Below are 19,122 nucleotides of genomic sequence, written 5' to 3' on the forward strand. Positions count from 1 at the left end.
AGGCCCGGGCCCCGTGTTGGGGGACGGGTCCCCCCACCAGGTCCCCGCACGCGGGATACCCGGAAAATCTCCGCTCGGGTGACCTAGGGCCCTCGCCGGGAACTGGCAGCCGAGCGGCTCAGCCGGACCCGTTCGGGACGGCTGGGCCGGAGCAGCAGTGGCAGCGGGGCGAAGCTGCCGGGAAGCACCCCGAGCCCCGGTACCCCCGTGCCCCCCCCAGGCTGCTGGGGCTCTGCCCCCAGCCCCTGGCTCTGCCCCCCCCCCCACCCAGGGCCACGGTGCCCCTGCTCTGTCCCGTGCTGGGGGGGCGGGTGGTGGGCGAGGAGGCTGGAGGGGGTCTGCCAGCCCGGCCCCCCGCGTGGCGCGGGGAGGAGCTGGCCGGGGGGCTGGCCAGGGAGCACGGAAACCCTGGGAAAGCGCCGGCCGGGAAGCTGTCACTGGAGGGGATTTTCCATCGGTGTCAGCAGGCGCGGGGGGGCTCTGCGGGGAGTGGCAGGGGGGCACCGGGGGGCGAGAGATGGGGTGCAGAGGGGGCGGCGGAGACGTGTGGGTGTGCGCGTGCAAAGGAGGGCCACCGCCACGGTGCCCCAGACGTGTGTGCAAGGGAGAGACACCGCCATGGTGCCCCTGGCATGCGTGTGCAAGGGAAGGAGACCTCTATAGCGCCCCTAGACATGTGTGTGCAAGGGAGGGACACTGCCACGGTGCTCCAGGCATGTGTGTGCAAGAGGGGGTCATCGTCACGGTGCCCCCGGCATGTCTCTGCGTGTGCACACGTGTGCAAGGCAGAGGCAGCACCGCCAGACGTGTGCGGGCACCGTGCAGGCGAGCGGCACCGCCGCGGTGCCCCAAACGCGTGCGTGCCCCCGTACAACGAGGAGACCCCCCAGCCGCGTGTGCCCGTGACACACGGGCATGCAGGGACGCGGCGCCCCGTCTCCCCGGAGCAGGGGGAGGCAGCGGCAGGCCAGCGCGTCCCCGTCCGGGTGGCCGTCTCCCCGTGGCATCTCCGGTCCCACCCCGGCGTCTGGGTGGCCTCGGAGCCGGGCACCTTGCCGCGGGGCCGCGGCGGCACGCCGGTGCCAAGCGAGCCCGTGCGGGGAGGGCGAGCGGGGCTGGGGAGCGCTGCAGCCCGGGGGGGCCGTGCCGCCCCCCGCCACCTCGGCGAGACCTGTGAAACTAATTAAAGATGTTGCAGGATGAAGGGCGGGCAGGGGAGGCGGCGAGCCCAGGTCGTCGATCGGGTATTGGATTTCGGCGCGCTCCGGGGGGTCGGGAGGTGGGGAGCCGCGGTGGCCGCAGTCTCGCGCCCCCCGCCACCGCGCTGGCCTTCCTCCGCTGCCTTCGGCTCTCCTCCTCCTCCTCCTCCTCGCCGGCTGCCCCCCGCCCCGCGGCGCCCGGCGCGCTCGCCATCCCTGCTCTCTTGTGTGTGGTCTCCGTTGGTGTTTTGTAACCAGCGAGGGGAAAAAAAAAAAAAAAGGGAAAGAAAAAAAGGGAAAAAGAGAAAAGAGGGAAGGCCCTGCCCCTGGCTAGCAACCGGGAACGGCGAGCTCCGTCCGCGGCGCCTAATGCGAAACATGTGGCGGCTGCCTGGGGCTGAGCAGAGGAGGTGAAAGTGAGCGGCGCAGCCCGCATCCCGCCGTGCCGGGGCACCGCACCCCCGCCGTCCCGGTGCCTGCAGAGAGGGCAGGGGGACGTGTCCCCCCCCGGGTCCCTTTGCACCGGCACCCCGGGTTGCCCATGCAGCCGCCTGCTCCGGCGCCCGCTGCAGGGCCCAGCACCCGTGCAGCACCGCCGGCCTCGCCAGCACCCGCCCGTGCACCCGCTGCACCAGTCCCTCCATTGCAGCAGCACCGCATCGTCCCGCGGCCGGGGGTGCGTTGGGGACCGCGCCGTCCCCACGTCCCGGAGCGCTCCCGCCGCCCCGCGCGGCAGGGCCCGGCTCCCGGCGGCTCTCCTGGAAAACCTCCCGTTCGCTTCCTTCCTGCCTGCCTCCCCGGCAGCCGCGCTGGGCTCCGGGCGCGTTAGCAGCTCCAGCGGAGCCCAGACCGGTCTTTCTAGCACATTTTTTCCGGCTCCGCGTTGCCCTCGGTGTAACTCTACACCGCGCAGCAGCGCAGCGGCGCTCCGGGCTGCGGGAGAGGTGCCTGCGCCGCGGTGCCAGCGCCCAGCCCGGCCCGGCGCAGCGCGGGCGGCAGGGAGGGGGCCCGGACGCACCGCCAGGCTCGAATCCTCCTTCCTGCCGTGTCGATAAGTTGTCACGCTCCTCCAGACACCGGGAACAGCCTGGATCACGGCGCGCGGGTGTGTGTGTGTGTGTGTGTGTGTGTGCGGGTGTGTGTGCGTGCTGGGGGAGGGAGTGAGCAGGCAGAGATTCGCACACGGCTGTGGGGGAGAAACAGCCAGACGCACAGGCACAGATGGACCGCGCACACGTACGCACATGCACACACGTATATGCACATGCACACACATATATGGACGTGCACACACGTATATGCACACATACATGCACACGCACATGCACACATGCACATGCGCACAGATATATGCGCTTGCACATACATATATGCGCTTGCACACACACATGCATACATATATGCACATGCACGCACATATATGTGCTTGCACACGCACGTGCACACATAATTCACACACACTTGCTCTCGCACACGCGCGTGCGGCACGGCAGGAGCCCGTCCCAACGCGGCCACGTGGCAGAGCTGCCCCGAGGCTGGAGGCAGGGTCGGGCGCAGGCGGCGGAGGGGCGTCCTGCCCCCCCGCAAAACGCCCCCCCCCGCGGCAGGGCGCAGCCGGGGGAGCCGGCGAAGGGCGGCCGCGTGCCGCGGGCTGACGCGCGGGGGTCCCTGTGCTTCCTCGGGCAGATGGGAGCTCGGTCGCCGGCCAGCCCGTCGGACTGGAGAACGGTGCCAGCCCGCCAGCCGAGCGGCCCCCGCGCGCCCCGGGCTCCGGCCCCCGCCAGCCCCCCTGCGACGGCGACGGCGCCCCGAGGAGCTTCCGAGTGAACCTGCACTGCAAGCACCCGCGGCCCAGGTACGGCCTCCCGCGCCGCGGCACCCGCGGGTGCCCCCGGGGCTGCAGGTGCCCTGCGGGTGGGGGGGCAGCGGGGAGGCGGCCGTGCACCGCCCGCGGGCTGCAGCGTCCCCACCGCGGGGTGACCAGTGGCAGAGCCTCGGGTGGCTTCGATTCGGGGGGGGCAGGAGCCCCGAGAGATGCTCCAGCGGGTGCTGGCCAGCCCTACGCCCTCGGGTGCTGCCTTAGGGTCCCCTGGGTGCCACCCAGGGAGGGGAAACTGAGGCAGGGGGTGGCGGAGCCCCTGCGGAAGCGGGGGCGGGGGGCACCCGGGGGGGGCGGGGGGCAGCGCGGCCCGGTGCCTTTGATCGCTGCGGGCGCCGGGGCCGTTCCCAGGGCTCCCGACCCCGGCGGGCTCCACATCTGGCCGGGCGTTGCCTGGCGACGGCAGCTGTGCGCGGGGGGCGTCGCGGTGGCGGGGGGGGGCCCGGCGCCCGGCCAGGGCGGGCCGGGGTGGGGAAGGAAGCAGGGCCGGGCGCGGGGCGGCTGCGGGGGGCGGCTGGTGCCGGGGGGGGGGGACAGCACCCGGCGGTGCCCGGTGCCTGCTGCCAAAGCGCTGAGCTCACTTCCTCCGAGCGCGGCCGCTTTCCATGAGCTGCGAGGCTGCCGCCGCCTCGGCCCGCGTTCGGGGGTGTCCCCGGCGCCTCTGCACCCTCCTGCTGTCCCCCCCCCCCCCCGGGGCACGGCTTGGGCCTGCTCCCAGCACCCCAGCAGCCGCCCCCGGCTCCAGTGCAGCCCCCCGCATGCGTGCACAGGGGGACGTGGGTGTCCCCAACTGCCACCGTGGGAAAGTCCCCTCTGGGCCTTGACGTTCCCGTGGGGGGGGGGCGGGAGGGGACAGGGACCCCCCAGCCCTGGGTGTGTCAGCCCCTCTCTCCGGCCCGGGTGTGGGATGGCAGGAGCAAAGCGGTGTCCCATGGCGGGGGTACGACCCCTCTCCATGCCGGGGGGGGGTACACGGGGGGGGCCGCATGCATCCCATCTGTCCCGCCAACAAAGAACTTTCTTCCCTCCCTTCTCCGTCCTTCCCCCGTCTCCCGTCCCCGGTGCCGTGCCAGGGACACCGCAGCCACTCCGTCCCCGCCGTCCCGCCGGGGGTTGCGGTGGGGGCCGGCGCGGGGGGGCCTGGCAGCCCCCCACCCCCCACCCAGAGAAGGGCCGGGCAGGCAATGAGCAGGCCGCGCGGCCGGGCTGGTGGCGGGGACCAGGCCGCGGTGGCCCGCGGTGGCCCGGGACAGTCCGGCACCGTCCGGCGTGGCGCAGGCGGGCGGGCTGCGCGGCTCGCAGGGGACACCTAGCGGCAAGGCGACCGCAGAGCCCCCCGGCCGCGGCGGGCAGCCCGGCGCCGGACCCCCCGCCGGGGCACGCGGGGACGGGGGCGTCGAGCGGGGCCGAGGCTCGCCGAGCCGGGGCCGCCTTTCGGGCGTGCGGGAGGGACCCCGCTGCCTGCCTCCCGCGCCCGCATCTGCCCTTTGGGGACCGAGCCAAACGGCCCTCGTCACCGAAGCCAAGGGCAAACTTGTCCCCTCCGTCCCCAGAGCGGAGGTGGTTCCCCCGGCTTGCAGCCCCGACGCCGGGGTGATGGGCAGATGCAATCCCGCTTGGCCGCCCGAGCTGGGAGTGCCCCGGGGAGGCGCAGGGCAGAGCAGCCCGGCGGGGGGAAGGGGGGGGGAGCGAGGGGGGGTCGCGCCGCGGGGCTGGCAATGGCGGGCGGCTGCGGCGGGTGGGCGCCCCGGCGCCCCAACTCGGCACTGACCCTCTGCCCCCCTTCCCTTGCAGAGAGCTCAAGTGCAATAGCAGGAGCAGCAGCAAAGCCGAGGGTAAGTCGGGGGGCACCGGGGGCCGGCACGGGTGCTCCCGCTGCCGGGTGGGCGTCCAGCTGCCCCAGAGCGGGGCCAGACCCTGCCGCAGGGGCGAGGAGGGGGCTGCGGATGGCAGCGGCGCGTTGCGGCGATGCCAGCCAGGTCCCCGCCGGTGACGGGAGGCGAACGGGGCACGAGCGGAGAGAGGGGCAGACCCGAGACCCCCTCTTGGGGGGCGGCGGGGCTGGAGCGGGCGCGGAGGCCGTCAGCAGCACGCGCCGCTCCCCGGCGCCGCCCTCGTCCCCTCACTGTCCCTCTCTGCCCCCTCCAGGTCCCTGTGTCACCTTTCCCGACCCCCATGTCAGCAACCGCCCGGCCAAGCGGCACGCGGGGGAGGAGGAGGTCAGGATGCGCGTGAAGCCCCCGGGCCCAGTGGTAACGACCAGCGTTGTCCGAGGCTCGCCCGACTACGTCCGAGAGCCCAAGTACTACGCGCCGGGGCACCCGGCGCAGCGGCCCGCGGCCTGCCCGGCGGAGAAGGCCCTCTCCTGCAGCGTGCTGAGCTTCCCCGAGGGCTCGTGCCCCGCGCTCGGCCGGGAGCACCAGGCGGGCTCGCTGCTGCACGGCGACCCGGCCGACCGCTGCCAGAGCTTGCACGGCGGCACCAAGGGCGAGGACTTGCTGGGCTGCGCCGGCGAGCCCCGGATCCTGGGGGGCAGCGCGGAGGAGAGCGCCGCCCGCGACCGGGCGCCCAAGACCTTCCCCAACGCGACGCTGGCCTCGGGCCGCTGCAACGTCGACAGCATCGTCGCCCTGCTGAGGAGCAAGTGCGGCAACGGGCACATCAACCTCCACCCCGTGGTGCAGCTCATCGACATCATGAAGGACCTCAACCGCCTCTCCGAGGACCTCAAGAGCAGCGGGGTCCACCTGGACTGTGGCAGCCTGCGCGGCGGTGGCGGCGGCCGCGAGGAGAGCCGCCTCCTGCCCGCCGACCGCGACCTCCAGTACAGCTTCTTCTCCTCGCCCTCCTTGGCCAACAGCATCCGCAGCCCCGAGGAGCGGGGCGTGCTCTGCAAGACGGAGCCGCCGCGGCACGCGCGGCCCCGCGACGGCGAGGCCGAGGGCGGCGGTGGCAGCGCCCAGCAGCTGCCGGGCCGCGGCGGCATGGTGGGCTCCAAAGCGCCCGCGGAAGAAGCCGGCTGCTCCCAGCCGGACGCCGGCGATTACTCCGACCTGGCCGAGGCGGACATCCTCAACGAGCTGGCCTCCTTGGCTTGCCCCGGCACGCAGCTGCTGGAGCCGCAGGCGATGGAGGCGCAGCCCCAGTTGCTGCCGGCCCAAGAGCTGGATTCCCAGTCCCGGCTGCTGGATTCCCAGTCGCTGGAGTCGCAGCCCCAGCTGCTCGACTCGCAGAGCCTGGAGCCGCTGCCGGAGTCGCTGGAGCTGCAGAACCTGGAGCCGCTGGGGCTGCAGTCGCTGGAGCCGCTCTCCGAGTCGCTGGAGCTGCAGTCGCTGGAGCCGCTCTCCGAATCGCTGGAGCTGCAGGCGCTGGAGCCGCTGGCGGAGCCGCTGGGGCTGCAGGCGCTGGAGCCGCTGCCCGGCGCCCTGGAGCCGCCGCTGCTGGACTCGCGGGCGTCGCTGCTGGCCGCCGAGCCGGCGCTGCTGCCGCCGCCGCCGCCGCTGGCTCCCGGGCCGCCGCTGCTGGAGACGCCGGCGGGCGCCGGGGCCGGCGAGCCCCCGCGGCCCCCCGGCCTGCAGCCCCGGCTCGGGGGGTGCCCGCTGGGCGGCGCGGCGAAGCGGGGCCCCTGCGGCGGCCGGGGGGCCGGGCGCTGCGGCGAGGACCACCGCAAGTACGCGCTGCGCCGCACGGACAAGCCGAAGCTGCTGTGCCGGCGGAGGAGGGCCGGGCGAGGGCGCCGGGCGGACGCGGCCCCCGAGAGCCGCCTGCTACCCCTCGCCCTGCCCGCCGAGGCACCCGCGGGGCCCGAGGAGCCCGGCGCCCCGCCGCCGGCGCCCCCGCCGCCCCCCACCGCCCTGGAAGCCGACGAGGCACCCAAGGCGCCGGCGGCGGGGAAGAAGAGCAAGTGCCGGGGCGTGCGGAAGATGGTGGTGAAGATGGCCAAGATCCCCGTGTCCCTGGGGCGGAGGAACAAAACCACCTACAAGGTGTCGTCCCTCAGCAGCAACCTGAACCTGGAGGGCAAGGAGCTGGCGGCCAGCAGCTCCATGGAGCCCACGCCGCTGCTCAAGATGAAGAACAACGGGCGCAACGTGGTGGTGGTCTTCCCCCCCGGCGAGATGCCCATCATCCTGAAGCGCAAGCGGGGCCGGCCCCCCAAGAACCTGCTGCTGGGCCAAGCCAAGCCCAAGGAGCCCGCCCCGGAGGTGAAGAAGAGGAGGCGGAGGAAGCAGAAGCTGGCCTCGCCGCAGCCCTCCTACATCGCCGACACCAACGACAGCAAAGCCGACTACTCGGACGTGCTGGCCAAGCTGGCTTTCCTCAACCGGCAGAGCCAGTGCTCGGGGCGCTGCTCGCCGCCGCGCTGCTGGACGCCCAGCGAGCCCGAGTCCATCCACCAGGCGCCCGACACGCAGAGCATCTCCCACTTCCTGCACCGCGTGCAGGGCTTCCGCCGGCGCGGCGGCAAGGCGGGCGGCTTCGGCGGCCGCGGCGGGGGCCACGCCGCCCGCGCCTCCCGCTGCTCCTTCAGCGACTTCTTCGAGGGCATCGGGAAGAAGAAGAAGGCGCCGGCCGCCGTGCACGCCGACCCCGTGCACCCGCGCAAGCGGGGCCGGCCCGAGCCCGACCCCGTGGGCAAGCCCAAGCGCAAGCGGCGGGCCCGCAAGAACGGGGCGCTCTTCCCCGAGCCCAGCGCCGGGCAGGCCTTCGGCGACGGCGCCGCGGAGTGGCCCGGCGAGAAGGGCAGCCCCTGGGCCGCCCACCACGGCCACCCCGGCGGCCCCGCCGGCCGCAACGGCGGCTACCAGGGGGCCGAGGCCCGGCCCTTCCACGCGGCGGCGCCGGACTCGGGCTCGTCGGGCCGCGGCGGCTTCTTCGCGGGCGGCGGCGGCGCGGCCTCGCAGGCCGAGGTCAGCCAGGAGAGGCACAGCCTCTTCACGGGCTACTTCCGCTCCTTGCTGGACTCGGACGACTCCTCCGACCTGCTGGACTTCGCCCTCTCGGCCTCGCGCGCCGAGGCCCGCAAGTCGGCCGCCGCCGCCGCCTACACGGCGCCCGCCGGCGCCCTGGCGGCCCAGCGCGGCCTGGCCGCCTACCCGGCCCGCGGCGGCAAGGTGGCGGCGGCCCCCGGCGCCGAGGCCGCCTTCCACGCGGCCATGCAGGGCCGGCAGGCCTTCCCGCCGGGCCGGGCCGCCGGCTACGGAGCCGCCCAGGCCGCCGCCGCCGAGTGCCGCGGCGCCGACGCCTTCCCCAAGCTGGTGCCGCCGGCTGCCGTGTCCCGCTCGCCCACGGCCCACCCCACGGCCAGCGCCACCCCCGGCTACTCCCAGTACGGCAGCTACGGCGCGGGGCAGAGCGTGGCGCCCGCCAGCGTCTTCCCGCCGGGCAAGCAGTACGCGGCCGCCCAGGACTGCCCCAACAGCAAGGACTGCAGCTTCGCCTACGGCAGCGGCAGCAGCCTCCCGTCCTCCCCCAGCAGCGCCCACAGCGCCGGCTACGCGCAGCAGACGGCCGGCCCCAACCTGCCGCTCGGCAAGGCCTCCTTCTTCAACAGCTCCGAGGCGGGCCAGTTCTCCAGCGCCTCGCACACGCCGCTGCGCTGCGACAGCCGCGCCAGCACCGTCTCGCCGGGCGGCTACATGGTGCCCAAAGGCTCGGCCTCCTTCCAGCCCTCGCCCGAGAACTGCCGGCAGTTCCCCAGCGCGTCCCAGTGGGCTTTCCGGCAGGGCTACGGCGGCCTCGACTGGAACGCGGAGGCCTTCAGCCAGCTCTACAACCCGGGCTTCGAGTGCCACCTCAACGAGCCCAACGTCATCCTCGACATCTCCAACTACACGCCCCAGAAAGCCAAGCAGCAGACCGTCTCGGAGACCTTCTCCGAGTCCTCCTCCGACAGCACCCAGTTCAACCAGCCGGCCGGCTACCGGCGCGCCAACAGCGAGGCCTCGTCCAGCGAGGGCCAGTCCAGCCTCTCCAGCCTGGAGAAGCTCATGATGGACTGGAACGAGGCGTCCTCGGCCCCGGGCTACAACTGGAACCAGAGCGTCCTCTTCCAGAGCAACTCCAAGCCCGGACGGGGCCGGCGGAAGAAAGTGGACATGTTCGACACTTCCCACCTGAACTTCTCCTCCTCCTCCTCCTCCTCCTCCGTGTACGCCTCCAAGAGGAGCACGGGGCCCCGGCAGCCCCGGGGCTCCCGCGGCGCCTGCGCCTCCAAGAAGGAGAGGGGGACGGGCAAGGCCAAATTCCCCACCAAGTCCCAGCCGGTGAACGCCCTCTTCCAAGAGAGCACGGACCTGGGCTTAGACTACTACAGCGGGGACAGCAGCATGTCCCCCCTGCCCTCCCAGTCGCGGGGCTTTGGGGTCGGCGAGCGGGACCCCTGCGACTACGCCGGCCCTTACTCCATGAACCCCTCCACCCCTTCCGACGGGACGTTCGTCCAGGGCTTTCAGAGCGACTCTCCCGGCCTGGGGCAGCCGGATTTGGAGAGCAAACACTTCCCCGCCCTCCCGCACCAGCTGGCGGCCCCCGGCCAGCAGACTGTGTTCGAGGCCGGCTTGCAGAAAGCCTTCTCGCCCAACTGCTCCCCGACGCTGGCCTTCAAGGAGGACCTGCGGGCGGGCGACCTCCGCAAGCTGCCGGCCTGCGACTCGCTCAAACACAGCATGCAAGGGGGGGCCCTGGCGCACGCCCCGCACATGGCCTGCCGCGACCTCCCCATGCCTCAGCCGCACTACGACTCCCCCAGCTGCAAAAACCCCCCGTACTGGTACTCCCCCAACGCCAGCACCCGGAGCCCCTCGTACGACGGCAAAGCGGGCGCCGGCATGCTCGTAGACTTCATGGGCAGGACGGACCCCTCGTGTCTCAACCCCCACCTGACCAGCCCGAGCGGCGCCCACCCCTCCAAGGGCGAGAAGGAGCCCCTGGAGATGGCCCGGGCTCACCACCGGGCGCCCTACGCCTGTCCCTTGATCAGTGACTTGAACATGTCCCCCGTGCCGAGAGACTCAATGCTGCAGCTGCAGGACAACTACAGGTACCCCAGTTTTGCACCCCAAGGGCACCCCGTCATGGCCCCCACCCAGAAGAGCGGGTTCTTGGGTCCCATGGTAGAGCAACACCCCGAGGACACTTTTACGGTCACCTCATTGTAGTGTCAGCTGACGTGCCAACCGGACAACGAGGTTTTGTTACAGGGTAGGTGCCGGACGGGCGGCGGGCGGGGGGGCCGGGGAGGCGGCGCGGCGGCACGGGGGGGTCTCGGCGGGGCCGGGGGCCGCCCGGCACCCGTCTCACCCCGCGTGTGTTGTGTTTCTCTTGCAGAGGTAATTTAGCCAGCACTTTTTTCTGGAACACTTTTCAAGTTCTGTATTTAACTGGGATTGGAACCGTTTGTTTGTTTTCTAAAAAAAAAAGAAAAAAAAGGAAAAAAGAAAAAAAGGAAAAAAGTTCAAAAAAAAGTTCAAAAATAAGCGAAACGCAAGGAAAAAAATAAAAGAAGAGAAATGGAAGAGAGAGAAAAACCCTGTTTTTTCCCCTTCAAACTCAAACTCGCTCCGTCTGACAACCACGTGGCTCTGCTTTCCGGACTGCCGCCCCCCCCGCGACCTCCCGCCCCGCAGCAGGACAATCGGACGGACGGACGGACGGACGGCGCCCGGGCTGCCGCCGCGGGACGAGGGACGAGCCGGCGGGCAGGGCGGCAGGGAGGGCCGGGCCGCGGGACGCTTGGCTTAGCCGCTCGGTCCCCCCCCAACCCACCCCGACTCCCCGGCGAGAAAAGGCATCGCGGCGAAGGCAGGACCGGCGCCGGCCCCGCTCCCGGCCCCTCGGCTGCTTTCGGAGGGTCTCTCGTCCTTTTTCCTCCCCCTCCTCGTCCGCTCGCTCGCCGGGGGTCTTCTCGCCCCGCGGGGGTCACGGTTTTGGAGAGCCGACCGCAACGACGCTTTTTCCGCTTCGCCCGCGGCCCTCGGAGACGCAGCCGTTGCCCAGTGAGTACCCGCCAGCCGAGGCCTCGAGCTGCCGCCGGCGCCCGCTCCCCTTTGCGGGGGGGCCCTCCCTAATCACGCCCCGCGGCGGGCGCTCGAGGCCGTCCGGGCGCGCAGGGCGGCTGTGCTCGGCGCAAGGTGCTTTTCCGGCTCCGCGTCCCGCCCGGGTGACCCAGCACCCGGCTCTGCCCCGGACACGGGCACCCAGCGGGGTCTCCCGCCAGGCAGGGCTGCCCCCGGCCCCGGCTCTGTCCTGGGCGCCCAGCGGGAGACCCGTCTGCCCGGGTGTCTGAGGTGGGCCGGAGCCTGGGTGTGCGGGGTGCTGGAGTTCGGGTGTGCAGGGTGCTGGAGCTTGGGATGTGCAGGGTGCTGGATCCCAGGTGTGCAGGGAGCAGGATCCTGGGTGTGCAGGGTGCTGGAGCTTGGGGTGTGCAGGGTGCTGGATCCCAGGTGTGCAGGGTGCTGGAGCTTGGGATGTGCAGGGTGCCAGAGCCCAGGTGTGCAGGGTGCTGGATCCCAGGTGTGCAGGGTGCTGGAGCTTGGGATGTGCAGGGTGCTGGATCCCAGGTGTGCAGGGTGCTGGAGCCCAGGGTGTGCGGGGTGCTGGAGCTTGGGGTGTGCAGGGTGCTGGAGCCTGGGGTGTGCAGGGTGCTGGATCCCAGGTGTGCAGGGTGCTGGATCCCAAGTGTGCAGGGTGCTGGATCCCAGGTGTGCAGGGTGCTGGATCCCGGGGTGTGCAGGGTGCTGGATCCCAAGTGTGCAGGGTGCTGGATCCCGGGGTGTGCAGGGTGCTGGAGCCCAGGGTGTGCGGGGTGCTGGAGCCCAGGTGTGCAGGGTGCTGGATCCCAGGTGCACAAGGTGCTGGATCCCAGGGTGTGCAGGGAGCTGGATCCCGGGTTCACAAGGTGCTGGGTCCCAGGGTGTGCAGGGTGCTGGAGCCCAGGTGCACAGGGTGCTGGAGCCTGGGGTGTGCAGGGTGCTGGAGCCCAGGTGCACAGGGTGCTGGATCCTGGGTGTGCAGGGTGCTGGAGCATGGGGATTTCAGGGTGCTGGATCCCAGGTGTGCAGGGTGCTGGATCCCAGGTGTGCAGGGTGCAGGATCCCGGGGTGTGCAGGGTGCTGGATCCCAGGTGTGTGGGGTGCTGGAGCCTGGGGTGTGCAGGGTGCTGGAGCCCAGGTGCACAGGGTGCTGGATCCTGGGTGTGCAGGGTGCTGGAGCATGGGGATTTCAGGGTGCTGGATCCCAGGTGTGCAGGGTGCTGGATCCCAGGTGTGCAGGGTGCAGGATCCCGGGGTGTGCAGGGTGCTGGATCCCAGGTGTGTGGGGTGCTGGAGCCTGGGGTGTGCAGGGTGCTGGAGCCCAGGTGCACAGGGTGCTGGATCCTGGGTGTGCAGGGTGCTGGAGCATGGGGATTTCAGGGTGCTGGAGCCCAGGTGTGCAGGGAGCAGGATCCCGGGTGTGCAGGGTGCTGGATCCCGGGTGTGCAGGGTGCTGGATCCTGGGTGTGCAGGGTGCAGGACCCAGGTGTGCAGGGTGCTGGATCCCGGGTGTGCAGGGTGCTGGATCCTGGGTGTGCAGGGTGCAGGACCCAGGTGTGCAGGGTGCTGGATCCCGGGTGTGCAGGGTGCAGGACCCAGGTGTGCAGGGTGCTGGATCCCGGGTGTGCAGGGTGCTGGACACAGGGGACGAGCAGGAGCGTGGACATCTGGGCGCAGGGTCCCCCGCGGAGCAGGGCCGGCACACGGGGACGCGGGGGGCACCCGGGACCCCCGCCGCCACGCTCACACCTCTCGCTCTCCTCCGCAGCCTCCCCAGCGAGCCGGAGCGCCCGCGCCTCGGCCCCGCACCAGCCCCGCCGCCCCCGCGGCCCCCGGGACGAGAGGAGGGGGCCGCCCGCCCGCCGCCCCCCGCGGCGCCCCGCTTCGCCCGCCGGCGCTCTCTCTCCTCCGGTCAGAAGCAGAGGGACTCTTTTATTTTTAATTTTTATTTTATTAATTTTCGTTTTCTGCACAAAACCAGCAATTGTAAATACTTTTGAAGAAAAGGAGTTTAAGAAAAAAAATCAGGAAAAAAAAAATTTAAAAAGCTGAAAATTCAAAAAAAAAAAAAGCCACACACCTGAGGAAAGAAAAAAAAATCAAAAGCGAAATAGAGAATAAAACAATGAAACGACAGAGAGGCGGAGATGCAGGAGGGAGACGCAAAAACCCACCAGTATGCACTGAGAAAAATTTATTTACAGATCGATCGACAAAAAAAAAAAGAAAAAAAAAGTAACAATAACCTATTTATTGTATATAATGTTTTATTATAAATCGTGTCCTGTATATTGCATTCTGTACATCTGCTGTGGTTTTGTGGTGTGCAACTTCCGCATGGGTTCATTGGGTTTCCGTTGCCTTTTTTTAATGACGATGACGATGATTTGAGTTTTATTTTTATTATTATTAATAAGACCGAGGCGGGTTTTTTTTGGCAGTACACACCCAAAGATCCGAATTTGTATAAAAAAAGACAAAAGGAGTTTAAAAAAAAAAAGATTTTAGAAAAAAACGACAAAAAAAGCCAAGGAGAGATCGCTCACACCCTCGGCGTGGGGAGGGCCGGCGCGGCGGCTCGGGGGTGCGCGTGGGCGACGGGGGATTTTCGGCTCCTCTCCTTTCTCCCCAGCCCTCTCCCCCTTTCCTCCCCCCCCCCCCCCCCCAGGGTTTGGAAACTTCTGTACAGCTTTTGTGGATTGTGCAAAAAAAGGAAAAAAAAATTAAAAAAGTTGGGAAAAAAGCAAAAAAAAGCAAAAGAAAAAGCAAAAAAAAAAAGGCAAAAAAAAAATTTGAAAGGGGGGGGAACAAACCCGGTGGAAACAGGGAAAAAAAAAGACCCCCCCGCCGCAGCCCTGGCCCCCCCGCGCTGCCCCCCGCCTGCCCGCGCAGTGCTCGTGCTGCCCCGCGCCGCGGCCCCCGCCGCCCCGCCGCCCCGCTTCTCCCCCGACTGCTCGTTTTGTGTATTTAGGAAGGACTTTTTCATAGGCACTTTTTTTATATTAAAAGAAACCTATATATTGAGCGACGCCGCTGCTTCTTTGGCTTCTGTTTCCCGGGGGGGGGCGACCGGCGCTGGCGGAGGAGGAAGAGGAGGAAGAGGAGGAAGAGGAGGAGGAGGCCCCCGCCCTGCTTTGGGCCACCCAGGCCTGCGGAAAGGGAATTTTTGCACCCAAATTTTCAGCTCGGCGGCCCCCACCAGGGGTGTCGAGCCCCGCTTCCCCCCCCCCCCGGGCCATGGGTGCCTGGCGCGTTTCGGGGGGCATCGGCCAAGGGGGGGGCCAGGCCTGCGGGCGGCCGGTGGGGACGGGTGGGAAAAGCGCCAAGGCCGTGGCGGAGCGCGGGAAGGGGAGAGGGGGGAAAAGCCCCCTCCGGGTGCGGGGGGGGGGGTGCTGGGGGGGCGCGGGGGGGCTGCGGGAGCCGGCGGGCGCCGCACCAGCTACCCGTGGGTGGGAAGAGGTTAGCGATCTCCGCGGGGTCACGGCTGCCGCGGCTAAGTGCTTCTGCCTCGTCGGGGCGAAGCGGGGGGGGGGATTTGGGGGGGGGGGGAGAGGGAAGAGGTTGCTATGGAGAAAAAACACATGCTGCATACTGATGGGGGGGGGAGGCTGCCACCACCGCGCCAGGCTGCAGAGCCGTCGGTGCGGGGAGAGCCGGGGCGCCGCTGCGGCCCCCCCGACACCATCGTGTGCCCCATCCGTCCCGGTGCACCGTGACCCCCCCCCAAGCAAAAGCCCCCGGTTGCACGGGTGCAAAGGGCGCCCAGAGCTGCACCCTGGGTGCTGGGCACCCCCGGCCACCCCGCGGGTGCAGCACCGGCCCTGGAGACATCGGTGCATCTCCTCGCAGAGCCCCGAGGTGCTGGGCTGAAAATGGGGGGGGTGGTCCCTGCTTCCCCCCCCCCAGCGCCAGCTGAAGGGCATTTGGCGTTTGACATCACTTCCAGGCCCTGCGTCGCCTGCGAGCGTCGCCCGGGGCGGAGGAGGCAGGATGGCACCCGTGGGAACCCCGGCCGGGATGTTCCCGCAGCCCCGGGCCGGGCGCCCGGCATGGCAGCCCCGCAGCACTGCAGCCCGGGGGGGGGGGGTCCCGGCCGCCCCCAGCCCCTCGCCAGCCGCCCCGGCCGGCACGAGGCACCCGAGAGAGGAAGAGGAGCGAGGGCTGTTGCCTGGCAACCGCACAGCTGGCGGCTGACCTAGAAGATGCTGCTCACTCCTGGCACAGCTGGTGTTTACACCGCGCCGGCCCCCGCACGTCCCCCCCCCGGCACCCACCGGCGGGCAGGGACCGACCCCGGGGAGCCCGTTCCCACGGTCCTCGTGGAGGAGGGAGGGGCTGCCCTGGAGCAGCCCCCCCCGGGGTGACATTCCCAAGGGATGCTGCTACCATCCCGCCGGGCACCGAGCCACCCCCCCCCACACTGCCACGGCCCATGGCGCGATGGGGAAACTGAGGCACGCGGCGGGGAATGGCCACTCTGCCGGGGCTGCGGCCGCATCCTGCACCGGCCCGGCCCCCCGGCCGGCTCCTGCATCCCCGCACCCAGCCCATGCTTCGATTGCCAGCATCAGCTAATTCGCTTTTCCATCCTTTTTTTTTTTAATTCCCCCTTTTTATTCTTTTCACCTCATTAAAAGAGGTGGCAAAAGGGGAAGAAATCCATCGTGGCCTAATGAGAAACGGAGGTGAGACGGGCGGGAGACCAAAGGCGGCCGCAGCGCCGCGGGCCGGTGCCGGGGCTCTCCGGAGATCCGAGGCGGAGGCAAATCCCGTCGCAGCTCCCAAAAACCCGAAGCCGCGTTTGACAGGCCGCTCTCGAAGGCACGTGGCAGCACGGCCTCGCTGCAAATGGCCACGACTTTCTCTGCTAACCCGGTTTCCCGGAGCGCGGCGTGATTTTTACTTTTTTTTTAAAGACTCAATTAAAGCTATCGAGCGGCGGGCACCGGCGCGGCGGCTGGAAAGCCCCGGGATGGGGCTGGTTGCTGGGGGTTTATCAGCACGGCCCAGCGGCTCTGCCGCCGCGCCGGGCTGTTTGCTAGGTTTTGCCAGCAGAGGCTGCCTGGGAAAAAAAAAGGGAAAAAAGACTTGGAAATTTGTTGGGGAAACGGTGGTTTTGCTATTTTGTTAATTGTGTAACGCGCATGCGTCGAAGTTTTCAGGGGTGCTTGCGTTTACGCCGGTTCCTCGCAGGCGGGTGCTGTGCCCGGAGGGGAAGGGACCCCAGGATACCGCTGCTTTTTGCTGTTTTTGCCCCAAAACGGCGGAGCCGGGCGGAGGGGCAGTGCGGGGCTGGGTGCAGCGGGGGCCCGGGAGGGTGCCGGGGGTCCAGGCGGCCGCGGGGGCTTTGCACCGCGGGCAGCGTCGCTGCAATGAGGCTTGTCAGGCTGCTGCAGGGACCTGGCGGGCGGCGGGGGGGAGGAAAAAAAAAAACCTGCAGGTTTTCCACCATTTTGGCTTTTTCCATTCCCTTGGAAACCAAGCAGGAATTTGCCTCTCCTCCCCTGCCAGCTCCGCGGCCCGGAGGAATCACCAAGCCCAAAACGGCCGGATCCGGGCAGATGGGCCGCGGCGATGCCCGTTCCCGGGGAGCCGCGGGGGCTCTGCAAGGGCAGCGCCGAAACGGGCTGCGGGGGGGGGCAGAGATGCCGGGGCCGGCGGTGCCCATGTGTGCCCACGCGTGCCGAGCCCCCGGCAGCCCCGGGATCGGCGGGCCGCCCGGCACCCGCGTCCCAGAGCCCCGTGAGGAGCCGCCGGCGCCGTTCGGAGCCGCCGAGGAGATTTGGACACCCTGTTCTCCTTCAAATTAATAGCTGTGCCGCTCGGAAAATTGAAGCCATTATTCTTCGCTCGCATCCTTTATACCCACGAACTTCAACCACTTGACATGCTAATCACAAGCTAACGAGCAGGGGAGGCGATTTCCCACGGCAGACCTGCAATCCGGCACATCTGGCACCCCGGGTGCCCAGCGCCCAGGGCCGGCTGGACCCAGCCTGGCCTTGCCAGGGCCCTTCCCGCCTTTCTCCCGGAGCGTTGACCAAGCAGAAAAAGGGGGTTTGCAGAAAGCAGGTTTTTTGCCTTTTTGACCCCCCCCCACGGCCCTCCCTGTGCTGCTGCTGCTGCCTCTCCCATTGCACCGGGAAGCAGGGACCCGGTGGCAGCCGGTGCCTCGGAGCAGCGGGATGCTCGCGGTCCTGCAGCCTTCACAGCCCCGGCTCCTCGGGCCCCGGGGGAGGACGAGCATTTCAGCCAGGCCCCGGCGGCCCCCACGGCCCCGGCTTTTGGGGCCTTGCCTGCTGAGACCCGATGTGCTCATTGCACGCGCCCGCAGGGTCTCGGTCCCCAGCCACCCCGGGCTGGATCGGACCCAGCAGCCGCGCGGGCAGCAAGCTCTGGAGCCCATTAACATTCCCCGGAGCCCTCTAATCCCCTCGCTGCCCCGGCTCTGCCTTTTCCTCCGCTCTAATCAAGCGCAGCCCTGGCGCCTCGCAGATGGCCGGGCAGGGGGCTGGGGGCCGCGTGGGCGAAGCACCGGGGCTGTCGGCCCCGCGCGGGCACCGCCGGGCACCCGGCCCCGCCGAGGGGACAGAGCGCTCGCAGAGGTCTCCGCAAGAGCCCGCGAGGGCCCAGCCCGGATTTTTTGAGTGCATCGGGACCAAAAACCCTTGGCGAGCTGGGCTGGGGGGGCTCCTGCCCCCCGGGACCAGCTGGGGAAGGGGCAGGTGGTTCCTATGAGGGGCTGAGCAGCTCTGCGGGGAGGTGGCTGCCCTGCTTGGTGGTGCCCCATGGGGATGGTGCTGGCTTCGCCCTCTCCGGGTGGGCAGAGCTGCAGGGAGGTGGGCCCAAGGCGAGGGGCGTCGGTGGGAACTGAGGGGGGGTTTATGGCTTTTTGGGGGGGTACAGCACCAGCTGTGGTGTGTATTTATTTATTTATTTGTTTTCCGGGGGCCCAAATTGTCTGAGTTATCAGCGGCGGCAGAAGCGCTGCGCTTCCTGTCTCGGTGTGCACGCCGGCTCCTCGGGGAGGGATTAAGGGGATTATATTATTATTTGTTATCACCGAGGGGGGAGGAAAAAAAAAAAAAAAAGAAGACGCCTCCGTTGCTGGGAACTCTGCCTAATCGGAGCAGAGATTAGCTCCCTCCTTCCACCTCCGCCCAGCCGGGCTGGCAGCCCCGACGAGCCCCGATGGGCGCCGGGGCCGTGCCCGCCCGGGCCGGCGGTGCCGCTCAGCACCCCGCGGGGCTGCCGGTGGCTCGGGCAGGTTGTGGCCCCGAGCGACGCTGGCGGGAGAAATCACTGCCCGCCACTCGGCCCCCGGGCCGCATCCAGCGGCAGCGCGATGGGGCCGATAAGGCAGGGCCGGGCGCTCGCTCGAGCTGGCAGGAGGCTTTTTGCAGCCTTTTGTTTGCAGCCCGGCTGGAAGGCAGCGAAACTCCGGGCAGGGGCTCGCGCTCGGCCCCCCCGGCTTTCCGGGAGGTGACATCTCCTCCAGGCCTCGCAAAAGCGGGTTTTTCTGGGCGTTGGTCGAGGCTGGGAGACCTCCAACCCTCTCCGTGCCCATCCCGGCCCTGCCGCCTGGCTCAGCATCCCGCTCGCAGCCGTGGCCCCTCGCTCGCCGCATCCCTGCTCCGGGAAGGCGGGTGCCCCGCTGGCGCCCGCCCCGCGCGGGCTGTGACAGCAGAGCTGCGGCCGAGCACGTCGCGAGCCGCCCGGGAGCTCTCGGAGATCAGGCTTTTTTTTTTCCTGCTTTCCTTACGCCCGCAGCTCTTTCTGCCGGACCGGGAATCCCGCAAGGACTGCCTTTCTCATCACATTTCAGCTCACCTATCGCTGCCCAGACCAAACAAGTGCACATCTTCAATTTTTCCTTTAAAACCAACCCTTTCTTGGGAGCGCCCGGAGCCCGACGCAGGTTCAAGCGTGGCGTGATAGCGCGGGGCAGCCCCCAACCAGTCTTGCCTCGTCTGTGGTGAGGCAGAAACCACTGACACCGATGCAAAAAGAC

The 19,122-nt window shown here is 69.2% G+C and overlaps 1 protein-coding gene across 7 annotated transcripts in view; it reads left to right on the plus strand.

Annotated features, from left to right (window-relative positions):
• AHDC1 (AT-hook DNA binding motif containing 1) overlaps positions 1–14,140 on the plus strand; it is a 42,189-nt gene extending 28,049 nt beyond the window's left edge. For 6 of the 7 annotated variants that reach the window (XM_064525004.1, XM_064525003.1, XM_064525001.1 and 3 more), the window contains 5 exons: positions 2,886–3,054; positions 4,873–4,913; positions 5,227–10,281; positions 10,408–11,075; positions 12,880–14,140. In XM_064525004.1, coding sequence (XP_064381074.1) covers positions 5,304–10,238 — 4,935 coding nt within the window. In that variant the 5' untranslated portion in view covers positions 2,886–3,054; positions 4,873–4,913; positions 5,227–5,303 and the 3' untranslated portion in view covers positions 10,239–10,281; positions 10,408–11,075; positions 12,880–14,140. Of the gene's footprint in view, positions 1–1,638; positions 2,305–2,885; positions 3,055–4,872; positions 4,914–5,226; positions 10,282–10,407; positions 11,076–12,879 lie in introns of those variants that run through there. The other variant, XM_064525002.1, reaches the window with a different exon arrangement.
• Positions 14,141–19,122: the final 4,982 nt, after the last annotated feature.

Source organism: Dromaius novaehollandiae, chromosome 23 (genome assembly GCF_036370855.1).
Source record: "Dromaius novaehollandiae isolate bDroNov1 chromosome 23, bDroNov1.hap1, whole genome shotgun sequence".
NCBI classification, from domain to species: Eukaryota; Metazoa; Chordata; class Aves; order Casuariiformes; family Dromaiidae; genus Dromaius; species Dromaius novaehollandiae.